General features: G+C 34.8%; 1 protein-coding gene across 1 annotated transcript in view; it reads right to left on the bottom strand.

Annotated features, from left to right (window-relative positions):
• Window positions 1-3,971: 3,971 nt before the first annotated feature.
• Window positions 3,972-14,219, bottom strand: part of ACVR1C (activin A receptor type 1C) — a 90,583-nt gene continuing 80,335 nt past the window's right edge. Inside the window, exons 5-9 of the mRNA XM_036858068.1 lie at window positions 14,003-14,170; window positions 12,506-12,662; window positions 10,693-10,817; window positions 8,393-8,523; window positions 3,972-4,097 (exon numbers count right to left, since the gene is read on the bottom strand). Coding sequence (XP_036713963.1) covers window positions 3,972-4,097; window positions 8,393-8,523; window positions 10,693-10,817; window positions 12,506-12,662; window positions 14,003-14,170 — 707 coding nt within the window. The remainder of the gene's footprint in view (window positions 4,098-8,392; window positions 8,524-10,692; window positions 10,818-12,505; window positions 12,663-14,002; window positions 14,171-14,219) is intronic.

Genomic DNA, 14,219 nt, shown 5'->3' on the forward strand with positions numbered 1-14,219 from the left:
AGAAGAAGCCCTCGGGAGCAAGGGGATTACTGTCTTCACTAAATAATGCATCAAGTCCATGTAGGTATTAGCTTGTGGAGGGAGCTAATGCAAAACATTATCAAACATAGAAGAATATATTTCACAAAAGCAAAAATATTTAGAATCTCTTCAAAAACCACAATGACACCAGTTTAAGATACTAATTCTTAAACATTTCCAAATAACTTAAAATGTTGTACTTGTAAATTTATTTAAAGGAACAATTATTGAAGACATCAACTGCCATCACCTTCACTCATTTGCTATTTTTACTTTCTTAATTTCCTGGTGGGAAATAAAATGTCCATACTTTAAATAAATTTTTGTAAATGAATTACATTTCTGTATTTATTTTAAATAATTAATCAGAAACTATTCCCTGCTAAGTAATTTTAAGTTGAACTTTATATAATGGCAAACGTGAGCTCCCTGCCTTCAGAGGATTTGCTAAGTAGTTTCCCTGGTACTTTTGCATAAATTCTGAGATAGCCCTGAGTTTTCTCTGCCCCAATAAGTCACATGGTGGCAAAATTCCAGCATAGTAGAAGTAGTTTTCTTTCATTTCATTTAATAATTCTACTAAGGTAGAAATATTACAAATAATAAATTTTTATGGAACGTCTAACCTAGTGAATCTATTGTAGATTTTCATTTTAAAATAAAAGCTGTTTTTGAAGTCTTCAGACACTGCAATCAGGTTACTATTTTCATATAATCATGGAAATTTAAAATGCAAAGTTAATTGAAAGTATAAAGATGAGAAGCAAGTGCTATACCTAAAATAGTGCACGACACAGTCATGTTTCACTTAACTTTCAAGTCAGAACATAAATTAAGAATTCTAGATGTGACATGCCAAATATTTTAGACAGAAGAAAGCACACAACAGAATCTGTACCAATTACACACTTAAATGCTTAGCTTATAAGGCAACAAGTTCATGCTGAAATATTGACAACAAATGATGTTTCCCTTAGTTTAAGGAAGTGATGCTGCATATAAATCCCATCACCACTTTATACAGTACAGTACAGTACAGAAATTTCATAAATAGCATTTTCCCAAGCTTCACGTTATACCCAAAGCCAAAATATTTGAAAGGAGCAAAGAACACTGACACTTTGAGCCTAAGAAGAATATTTTTTGCTTGTAACACAATTCAAAAGAAATAAATATTACACAATGACTCCATTAAAAAGAAATAATATAAAGTTTAACAGCACAGGTTATATACAGTAAATTTGCCTAATGCTCTAAACTGCATCATATTTCTGTAAATGAGCATTTTCTATTTATAATCATTCTGAAAGTTAAGGAAAAATTAGAACTTGTAACTTTTTCTTATAATTTATGTTAACCTACCCTCTTTCTTTAAAAATGCATTTGGAAATCGAAATATAAGACTATTCATTTAGGAGTTATAGTTAACAAACACAAAAACAAGAAAAATATCTCAAAATGTACAGATTTCTCTAGAGTGAAAGTTGACTCAGTAAAAATATGGAATTATATTTGGACACCTTCAAATAGATTATAAAACATAATGTCAAGGAAAATGGCGATTATAAAACACCCTCTCTCAAAAATTAAATAAGTATATTCACCCATTGTATGTGAATAAAAGAGGAAATATTACTCTTGTTTTTATGAAACTATAGTACAATCATAGTAAATAAATAATTTCATTCTCACATATGCAGAAACAATCTATGAGAAACCAAGGTAACAAGCACAAGCAAGATTACTCCTTCACAGAAGCTCTTTTTAGAATTCCTTCCCATATGCACTTTAAAAAATTGATTACATAATTTAGATTGTCTCGAATAACCAATAAAGATACTTTCTAAATGTGTTGGAAATTGAGAGCAATTTTTGAAACCCACGGTCATATAGAATTCAAGACATCCTCACTTGTATTATACCTATTTGTCAAGTTACTTCCCCTACACACCCACATCCCTGTTCCCATTCCCAAATTAGACTTTAAAATCCCTGAGGGCAGAACCTATCCACCTTTTAATTTCCCTGTTGAACCCAAAATTGTGGCAAGGAAGATATGCAGTGCCCCACATTTTTAAATGAATGGATAATTGCATGAATGAGAATGAAGGTATATGCAAACCACAGCTGTCAGATTTTTGCCTTTGATATCTCATCCTAGTCAAATGAAGATGGGTTTAGTAACAGATTTCCATAGTGGAATGAAGTGTAATCACTAGATTGTGCTCTATGTGATAATACACAGGTATATCCTTTAGAACACTGTTACCCAAGGCATGCTTTGTATAAACTAAAATGTGGGCTAGTAAAAGGTTTCCCCTGTTTTTTATGAAAGAGTTCCATTGGTCAAATAATTTGGAAAATCCAGTTTAAAGAAATTCAAGTAACAGTTTTTTACTGCTAGACTCCTCAAAGCACATACTATGCTAATATGCGGTATCACTTTCTAAGAATCTATCAAAGAACACTTTTGGTCTTTGATCATCTCAGAAGAGCATTCTAAGGAACAGAGTTTAGGAAACAATGTTTTAGAACAATAAACGATACCATGTTAAATCTTCCTTCACCAAAGCAGAATTATAGATTTGAAGGAAATATTTAATGTTCCATGTATTATTCAGAATGCATCACTTTTGTCTCCACAGGAAATAGAATAGAAGCAAAATTATCATGAGCCTTCTGTACCCATTGCTCATTTTGAAAGGGTAAGGGAATATCTCTTTACTGATAACGCTTGCTTGGGTTTGGTTATTATATTTCATTTAAGAGATTTCTTAATTTTTCCTCAAAATATCCCCTAGTAGCCTCTTCCTTTTCCGTTCTTCTCTTTCTAAATGTATATGTACAAAAGTAATAGGGACCTCTGCAATACATCTTAAAGACATCTCTGACAATTTATGACCTTATGACTGATTAATGTCTGGAAGTATTCAGAGAACATTAAAACTCATCTAACAAATAGGGTGACTATGGAATTTCTATGAGGAAAATGTCAGTGGATATTGTCCTGAGAGTTCATATAGATCCATTACGATTCTGCAAAATAACTTAATTTGTCTTCCGTTTGACTAAACCACAAATTCCATCATGAAAGATGTTGTTTCTCCATAGGGAGAAAAAATACTATAGGAATTAAAGGGAAAGTAGGAAGCTAGCTAACTACCATGTGGATTATCATAAGATTTGGACCTAGTGCCAGCTCTATCACTAGCTATGTGACTTTGGGACATCTGTCAGTGTCTCAAGGTGTCAGGTGTCTCATTTGAAAATAAGAGAAAGTAACAACCTTAGTGACTTTCCAACTGTTTGCCTCAGGGGCTGCTGTGGTGGTGGATTATGAAGAGGAGAAGAACAGGGAAGGAGAAAGCAAGGAAGTGATCTGATCTCCCTTCCATCTTCCACCTGAGCAGCACTACTTTTACATGTTTTGTATCCTAAAGTTCAGAGCAATATTTAATTTTTAAAAGATCCTGTTTAGAGAGAAAACCACAGATTCTATGATCTAAAGTCTTGTTTAGATATAACATCCTCAGTCCACATTTTTAATAAACATGTTTTCATCGCAGGAAAAAACAATGGGCTTTTATATTTTCTTTTCTATTCATTCATGTGCTCCTGATTCAAGTAAAATAAAACCTTAATAACTTTCATTATTTCATATAGCTTATTTTACAGTTTTGTAATATGTTTCTTAAATAAAAGTATGAGTTGATGTGTTGCTTTTCAAAATAAAATTAAAGACAACATGGGGAGTGGATGAAGTCAACTCCAGCCCATACTTGACTTTAGTTATTTTTTCATGGTGCCTTTGGGCACTTAAATACTGCACTGCATTATCTTTGAGGTAGAACAATAGCAACGATGACAAAACAAAGGCCAAAAAATTCACATAAAAAGGAAAAATGAGAAAGAAAGATGTGAGAGATTTCTTTTTAACACAATTCTCATCATCAGGCTTTGCAGTCTTCTTTGACACAAAGTTGAGAAATAGTCTTCTTAATCCGAAGGGCGGTTAGGCGGGCTGCCCCGTTGGCATACCAACACTCACGCATTATTCTCCCCATGACTCGGAGTGCCTTTAAGAGAGAAAATATCAAAGTCTTTAGCACAAAACACAGTACGAGAGAAGAAAAACCACAAACACAGGAATCGATGCTAAGCTCTGATACAGAAATAGTAAACTTAAATCAATATGAGAAGGAGATCAGGGCCAAATCACTTCAAAAATCCTGTCAACGGTGTCTCCCCTCAGACAAGGAACAGGGCATCTCCCCCCAGACAAGGACCAGGGCATCTGCCCTCAGACAAGGACCAGGGCGTTTCCAGACAGAAAGGGACCAGAGCATCTCCCCTCAGACGCGGACCAGGGCATCAACCCTCAGGCAAGGACCGTGGCTTCTCCTCCCAGACAGAGAACTTCTCTTAGAAAAAGACCAGGGTGTCTCCCCTCATAAAGGCACCAGGGTGTCTCCCCTCAGAAAGGAATCAGAGTGTTTCCCCACAGACAGAGACCAGTGTGACTTCTCTCAGAAAGGGACCTGGGTATTTCCCCACTGACAGAGACCAGGGCATCTCCCCTCAGAGGGACCAGAGCATCTCCCCACAGAAAGAGACCAAGGTGACTTCTCTCAGAAAAAGACTAGAGTGTCTCTTCTCAGAGACCAGAACATCTACCCTCAGACCAGGACCAGGACATTTCCTCTCAGAAAGGGACCAGACTGTCTCCCCTCAGACAAGGACTAAGGCATCTCCCCTGAGAGGGACCAGAGTGTCTCCCCATGGACAGAGACCAAGGTGACTTCTCTCAGTAAAAGATCAGGCTCTCCCCTCAAACAGAGAAAAAAGTTTCTCCCCTCAGACAGAGACCAGGTCAACTTCTAGCATAGAAAGACCAGGGCTCTCCCTTCAGACAGAGCCCAGGCTGTCTCCCCTCAAACAGAGACCAGGGCACCTCCTCTCCTAGGGAGACCAGGGTGTCTCCTCTCAGACACACCAGGTGTCTCCTCTCAGAAAGGGGCCAGGCGATCTCCTCTGGCTTCAGGCAGAGGCACAGGGCCCACTGATCTGTTAGATGATTTGAAGCCATCATTTGTGGACCTTGAAGGTAGCTATAGGAGATGATAGGGAGCTTCTGCTCAGTGGCATTTTGGTTTATGGAATTACACTATCATTTTTAAGGTCATGTTTGATTACCATAATGTGAAATGATGGACCAGTTTCATTTGTATTAGTCTTTTCTGTTTAGTGATTAGTTGTTTATATGTCTTCCACCTACTCTGTTGAATGTAATTTTAAGAAAGAGAATATGGCCACCTTACACAACATCCTTTTAGAGTAAGTGAAATCGATTGAATAGCTTTATCTTCTTGAGATGATCAGTAATCTTTGAAACATAATTAATCTTTGTATGCATTTTATGAAAATTTTCCTCTTCCTTCAAGCTGCATGAAAATAACATGTTTTCAATTAAGAAATTATATATGTTATGTATAAAAAAGCTAACAATTTCTGCCCTTGGGCTTTCAGAATACATAAACTTTCTTTAAAATCTTTGTAGTGGAATTTAAATATTTTTTAAAATCCTGTCAAAACACAGATATTAATCCTATAGAAGGAGGCTATTAATCCTCTTTTAATTGAAAATTCTGGGAATATGGTAGAATGACTATCTTTTAAAATATTCTAAGAAAGGACATGAAAGACAAAAATGGATAAGGGATGGGTTGGAAATTCCCTATGTTGCTCTGCATGGTAAGTACACATGTATACATTTTTTTTTAAAGTCATCAAACTGTATACTAAGATTTATTCATTTTATCATATGTAAATTATGCCACAATAAAATAATGATCTAAGTACTAATATCAAAATTTTTGAATTAAAAAAAATCAGTATAAGTGAACTGGTAAATAAATAAGATAAATACTCAGAGGGGAAAACAATGAGAATGCATGAATCCAGAGAGGTATAAGAAACCACTGAAGCAAGGCGTTGCTCTGATGGCATCTGCTGATCTCACAGTCTAGAATTTCAGAATTGATGGACCACATGTGAAAGACAGGAAATACAGCCCAAAGCACACAGAAGGTGTCAGATCAAGACATTTACAAAGTCCAGACTGTAAGGATGAATTGGTCTTAGAAGGAACTTTGTGAAGAAAATTGTCTAAATCTTTGATCTTGGTAAAGAAAAAAATCAAACCTTAGCCTTAAAATGTTGCAGTAAGCCTGAGCTCATAGTGAAAATTCACAAGATGAGGAAATAAAGTATCATAAGCAAGAGTTAGTCAAAACAACAAACAGGAAAATCAAACCTATCAAAACATTAGATGCTAGAATTAAATGATATAAAATATTTAAAAAATAAAGTACATTTTAAAAAGCAAAGAGAAAAGTCTAAACATAAGTAAAAAGCAAAAGTATATTTAAAACAAAACAAACAAATGGCATTTTTCACAGAATCAGAACAAAAAACAAAGAAAATTTAAAAAAGAAAACAAAAACCCCAAAACCAAAACAAACAATAAAAAACAAAACTAATATAAAAAAAGGTGTCAAAGGTAAGACATGCAAAGTTTTAAGGAGCAAAAGTATCATAACTTTCACACAGCATTATACTGGAAGTCCTAGAAACTGCAATAAGAAAGGTATGAGTCCCGAACTCTCATTATTTGGGAATATGATCATCTATGTAGGTACTCCAAAAGAATCTATAGTTTTATACCCTAAAGAAATAATTTTTACACACACACACACACACACACACAGCAGTATTGTTTTAAAAGAAACTAAAAATCACACATGTGACAATCAACAGTAGAGTGAAAAAAAGAAATTGTGCTATAGCCATACAATGGAATACTACACAGATATAAAAATAAACAGATTATAGCTATACATATATAAGGTAAAGTAAAAAAAAAAAATTAAGAAGAATATCTATAGTAAGTGTCATTAATATATTTCACAAATAAACAAAAGTTAGCCATATACACATACATATATATATATACATATATATATATGTATGGCTAAATTTTAAAGAAAAGCAAAGCAATAATAAAATGATTAGTTATAATAGTAGCCTCTCAGAGGGGTGAGGAGTCTTCAAAGGTATTGGAAGTGTTCTATTTTTTTAACTTGGTCATGAATTCTATTATCTTTACATATAACTTTACATATATGTTAATATCCTCTCATATGCATGAAATGGTTAACATCAGAAAAAATTTTAATTTAATTTCAATTTGCTTATAAATGCCTCAAATTCTGCTTCTAAAATGAGCATGTAGGTAAGCTATCTACACAAAATAGAAATATCAGGACATAAATCTTGCCTTAAATAGGAAACGAGTTGAGTGAAACATGAAGGAGAGGAAAAATGAGGAAAAAAGTAACTGTATAAGATATGACATATGACAGAGCCAAAACTAAAAAGATGTCACCTAAAAAATCACCTCAAACATTACATTTAAATATGGCAGAAGACAAACAGTCATAATTGGGATGGGGGAGATTAAATCATTAAAATAGTTGTGGAACTAGTTAGATGATTTATAGTCTTTCCTCCACCTTCCCTTCTACTTCCTGTGGGAGCTAGAGAAATCTCTCTCTTCACACAGGCAGAACAAACATTGCAATATGTCTGCTCTATGATGGTTACTACATGTGTGGTTCAAGATGAGGAGATAAACAACAATGGTCCCTGCCATGGGGAAGCTTTTCTGATGGAAGAGAATAAATTCAAACTTCAGCAAGTTAGGGATTAGGAATAATTTATTGACTCTAAGGATGGCTGAAATTGTAATACTCTGTGTAGCACAGACATTGACTACCCACCGAATATGCCTGTGTTCCCAACATTCCCAGCTCCCTTCCAGCTGGATGGGACCGTGTGACTTGTTCTGGTCTATGAACCATGAGTGGAAATGATATATGTCACTTGAGCCAAAGTATTAGAGAGCCAATGTGTGACCCTCCAGCTCCTCTCTTCTCCTGATCTAGACCTCTGGAAACTATGTGTTGAGATAGCAGCATCGCAAGATCAAAGTCACCTGGATTACTGAGTCACCACAGGGAGCACAGATTCCAATGAAAGTTGCCTAACCTGTAGGGGACTTGGCATAGCAAGAAATAAAGTCTTGTGTGAAGTCGCTGGGATGTCAAGGTTGTTCCTGCCACATAACTTAGCATTATGATACTGACAGCTAAAGGGAATAAAATCCTTCTGAAGCTTATACGAAGACATATACCTACATACATGAAATGAATTGGATGCCTAGATAAAGAGAAGGACTCTGGTCTCTGAAAATCCACCCTGATACTTACCTCAAAATTATAATGGAAAAATATACATAAGAACATAGCCTTACTTCACAGCTTTGCCACTGGTTTGGGATACTTGGTCGGAACTTCTGGTCACAGACAACCTTCCTCATTTCCTCTACTGAGGGATCTGAAGGCACCATGTCATAATAAGGCAACTGGTACTCCTCAACAATTCCTATAAAAAAGTTGCATAATAAATTTCCCAGTGTGAATAATAAACAAAGATGTTTATTTCAAAATAATACCAATTAAGTTTTCTAGGCACAAGTGGTACCCTGGAAAACTGGAAAATCAGGCTTATTAAAATTATGTATCATTGTAAAACCAAAGATATAAGTTTAAAGCACTAAGTTGAATAGTTATATAAGTTTATGAAATTTTATACTATGAAAATTTATATAATTTTGATAATTAAATAAGTTATATGAGACAAAAGTATATGTAATTACTGTACAAGATATATAATTTTATATAATTATACATTATACATATACAATTTTATATAAAATATTATGTTACATTTACATAACTTTTAATAATTATAAACATATAATTTTATATTATGAAAATTATGTAAATTTTGATTTACATAAAATGCCATTGTGCAATTCAGAAGTAATACCTAATTACAAAATTTATAGCAAGCCTCACTGATCTGTGAATGACGTATATTTCTCCATGAATGAAGTATATTTCTCCTTTTCAAAACACAATAGCTTTCTCTTTTTGAAAATTGTTAGGCAATCTTTTAAGAGCTGAGTTTTTTACATTTGGATTTTATAGCTACTACATCTGAGAATGTTCCAGAGAAATGGCCAAAGGTATTTGAAGATGAACAGTTCAACATGAAGGTTAATATTTAAAGAGTCTCAAATAATAGACAAAAATTTGACCTTAATTATCAGAATGTTACTTGAGTTCAAGAATTTCCTTACAGAATCAATTGAATTAAACTATAGTTCTTTTAATTTAAACATTTAAGATTGGCATAATTTAGAAAATGACATTCAAATCATGTTAACTAAATTACTATTTCAACTGTTGAAGAAAATTTAAGGACAAAAATCTAAAAGCAAATCTAGACAAATATCAGTATGAAATTTAAAAAAATAATAACATGTTTGAATCTTGCTATTTACCAAGCACCTTCCTAAGCCCTTTACATGTTTTAACTAATTATTCCTCAAAAGCACTGACTAAAGAAAGTACCATATTATCCCATTTTTACAGAATCAGGAAACTGAGGCACAAAGAGTGTCATGAATTTTCTCAAGGTCACATAGCTAGTAAGTGGCAGATCTGGAACTCGATCCCAGGCTTGGGGATTCCAGTGTCCGTGTTCTGTTTCTGCACCACTCTAAGTCTATTGCTTCTATGAATAGTTTCACCGTCCTGAATATTTTATTATCTAACCTAGGAATAAAAGGGGGAAAGCATGTTTTCTCATTCAAATATAATTTTAAGCTTTTAAGCTTTTCATTTTTTTAAAAATGAGATTGATGTAAGGCAAAATGACATCAATACAAAATGCAAAAACTGACAGTGGTTTAATAATGACAGTTCTTTCATTGAATGTTTACTCTGAGCAGGCTCTCTACAAAAAGCTTCACATGAATTAATTGAATTAGTCCATTAAACCCTTAAAGCCCAAGAGGTCAGTTTTATTATCTTCATTTTACAGATGAGGAAAGTGAGACCATATAACTCACCTAAAGTCAGACATTCAGGAAGTTGCTAAACCAAGGTTTAGGACTAAGTCTGTCTCACTTGAAACTGAAAAATCTAAATCATCTTCTACCAGGATTTAACTTTTCTCCACTGATGAAACAACTCCATCAGACTGCATTTACAGGGTTTCATCTTCCCAAATTCTTCCTCTTAATCTCTAATCTTCCTATTAATCTCTAAACTGCTGGGAGCAGTGGAGTCAGGAAGTTGCTTTGCTTACCTCTGCCCTCCACTTTAATCCCCGCACATTCATCATCACCGGAAAGAAATGAACAAGAAAAGCCTGAGAACCAGAAGACTTCAATTTAAGTCCTGAGGCCTTGGCAAGTCATTTAGTTTCCTTGGGTTTAACTTCTGATATAAAATAGGAATAACAGCTCAAAGAAGAAGATTTTCAAGTGCTTTGCAAAGTATTATTATGGAAATCAGAATTATCAGGAGAACTAAGCGGTAATCACAATCTAAAATCTCCGTTCTGTTCAAAATGCTCCACTTTTGCCACTGGAAAGATATCGCCAGAAGGTAATCTCTTAAATATTTAGAAACGATTCAATATAGTGCATTGAATTAGAGCATCAAGGAAAGGCAGACACAAAGAATATTTCCAAAATCTTACCTCCGACTGAACACCTCCGGGCTATTTCCCAGTAAACCAGACCAACAGAATAGATGTCAGCTCGTTTGAAGGACTCGAAGATATTCACATTTATTGTATCATCAAGCATTTCAGGAGCCATGTACCTTCAAAAACATGCACACTTCAGATTCTGTGTATGATTTTATAGCAGTCCAGTAAAACACAATGTTAATAAATCCTGATATACAATATGTTAAGGCAGTTTACATCAAATTTACAGGTTGATCTGAGCCACTATAATAGAGTAAAATTAAATAATACACTTATTGAACGATAATTTTAAAAACATTTTAAATAGACCTAGAGATCATCCTAGCATTAAAGCCTCTGGGCCAGGAGCCAAATACTTGGAAAGCACTCAGTAGGAAAGATGGAACTCAGTTTCCAGTAGTTTGGAGCCCAGAAATCTCCTTGAGGGCAAGGAGTACGTCCTATTCATCATGGTGGGCCCAGTACTCCAACTCAGTGCTCAGCGTCACTCCACAAATACTTGCTCTGAATGAACAGTGTTATTATACATTGGCTCCAAGACATATATTCATATTATATATTGGCTCCAATAAAATTACGGCCTTGCTGGAATAGGACTAAATCAAAAATTCTACCGTCCCTGGGGCCTGACTGAGCCTAGCTGTCCTAGGGATATTTCGAGAATTTCTCAGAATATTGAGGTGAGGATGTAATACTCTTCCTAATCTTTTGAAATCTTTAGATTCTCTGAAGGAATTCAGCATCCCAGTCTTCCCTGATGGACAAGTTAAAACTTGCTTTTTAAAGGGAAAAAAGAAGAGGTCCCTTAGGGCTGCCCAGTCTGAATAAACTGTCCTGAAGTGTTTCTGGGGTCCCATTAAAGTCTCCCAGGGAACAAAGTGAAGGACTCAGAGGGACTGCCCTGGAATCTCAAATATGGCTTGTAGGCCAACTATACCAGCTTAGAAATTCTCTACTCTCAAGGGCCTTTAACAACTCCAGGAAAGTGTTTTGGTTATTTCTGATTTCAAGGTCAAGAAACCTGGAATTATGCCAAAGTAGCACAGATCCTGAAATTCAAATGAAAGGAAACGGAAGTATGCTGGCCATATGGCCACAGTCTGGCTATAATAAGAAAACACCAGGAATCCCATTACTAATGGGCCTGTCCTGACATACGTGTGGTATGCTCTATATAAATCATGCTTGTTCTTAACTTTCAGAGATTCTGTTCCTTGAAAGTGGGAATTGTATCCAAACTCATACTACCTTAATATACATCAACTGGAGAGACTTAAGGATAAGTACAACTATAGGTAAATATGTTACATAATATTTTTAAATATTGAGAGAATATTATATAGAGTCCCTCATCTATCTAGTTCAGCGTATTGATTCTATATCTGTTGTTAGGACCTGAATGTACAGAACTAGCCCTGAGTTTCAGTTCATTTACGAAGTCTTGATATAAAGGCTTTGGAGGAGCTATACACTGCTAACATTTTTTTCCTCCTCTCTGTAGGAAAACTATTCTCAGATGTGGCACACTAAAAATAATCTATCACCATCACTTCCACCATTCCTTTCCACTGGACTCCCCACACAAATACCTACTTTCCATATGACCAAATGCCAACTCTTCTTGCTTTATAACCATTGTGCCGCTGATTTCTCGGTGACCCAGAGAAGACTTCTTGCTTTCTTGGGCCTAATGATTTCCCACTTTGGATCTGCCACCCACCTCCCTATACACATATCCCAGGCATTCATGTTTATGGGGCAGTCATAAGTCTCAGTATGCTACCAAAGTAAGTTATCTTACCTTTTGGTTCCTACTTTAGGATTCTGAGGTATGTCAATAGTGTTCAGTATTGAGTCATGCTTCACAGCCAACCCTAAGTCTGCTATGGCACAAGTTTCACATTTTTTCACTAAGATATTCTTTGATTTTATATCTCGATGAGCAATAGCAGGTTTACCTATGAAGCATAAGGTAAACATATTCACTTTTTTCATTACTGGAGATTGAACCTCTCTGAAAGGAGTCATCTTGAAGACTTGGCTCAAATGTTATCTTCTAAGAATGGTCTTCCCTGATCCCCATTCTACATTCCAAGTCATTCTCCATCAGACTATCCCATTTTGCCTTCTTCATAGCCCTTATCACTATCTAAATTATCTTAGTCATTCATATGCATTATCTGTCCCTCCCAACTAGACTCTAGGCTACATAAGGGCAGTGGCTATGTCTCACTCATCACCATGCCTCCAATGCTTAGAACACTAGGTGACATTTAGTAACCACTAGTAAATATTTGCTGAATAAGTAGGGAAAGTATTAGCATTGCTACGTCCACATAAGAACATAGCAAATATTCTCTTACAAAACAAGTTTCAAACTTCTACCACCCTACACCGGCAGTTCTCAAATGTGGCCCAAAGATCCCTGGGGTTCCTTAAGGCTCTTTTCCAACTACATATCTGTGTGATGTCACGTTTTCTTCACATACTTCAACCAAAAACAACATACTGGGACAGACTGAATGAAGAACAGGTATGAAAATCCAGACATTAAGGAGATTTGCAAAAGTGTAAAATGGCATTATTTTAGCTAGATTGGCTTTCGTACTACAAAAATTATGTAACTTTTAAAAATTATGTTATTTATTTTAATATTTAATTGGTTAATTATTGTACTTTAAGTAAATTAATAAATACTTTAAAATTTCTCAATTTTAGTTTCTAATATAGTAAATATTAATAGATATAACCCACATATACAAACTTTTGGGGTCCTCAATAATCTTTAAGATTTTAAAGGGATCATGGATCCAAATCTGAGAAGCACTACGGTGACTAGACTGACTTTCTAGAGCCAATTCTCTATTAACTCAATAAACAGACGAGACAGTGTATATTATTTGGCGTTCAAGTACATGATATATAAGTATTTTTTTAAGGTCAGAATAACCCTTTCTAATTATTTTGATTATCAAAAGTAAACAGTTAAATCATTTGTATTCTCTGAAAATAGAGCATTTGCCACCAAAGCAAGATCTCTCAGGTACATATTGTAAATAGCAAAGATAGAGCCACTAGGAATAAAAATATTATTATGGATAGTATACAAAATGACAAGTATGTAGATGAGAGTTGGCTATATCATGACAAAACCTTCAGCTTTATAAAATACCTTTAGTGTTTCTTTACATTTGATAATTGTTTGTAATAAACTAAAACACAGCTGAACACTAAAATACAACTTAGTGTTTCTATCCTCATATTCAAGGAGAAAAAAAATTAGAAAGAAAATACATACCTTGTGTACCAACAATCTCCATATGAAGGTGGGCCAGACCACTAGCTATTGAAAGTGCCAGTTTGATCATTCCAGCCACTGTCACTATGTTTCTATTCAAATAGTCATATAAGGAGCCCTGTTCATGATATTCAGAGACAAGCCAAAGTTGAGTCCAAGTTCCATTATCTAACAGGAAAAAGTTATTTTGTTGCTGTAAGTTTATGTTGAGAAAGAA

Source organism: Balaenoptera musculus, chromosome 7 (genome assembly GCF_009873245.2).
Source record: "Balaenoptera musculus isolate JJ_BM4_2016_0621 chromosome 7, mBalMus1.pri.v3, whole genome shotgun sequence".
Classification (NCBI taxonomy): Eukaryota; Metazoa; Chordata; class Mammalia; order Artiodactyla; family Balaenopteridae; genus Balaenoptera; species Balaenoptera musculus.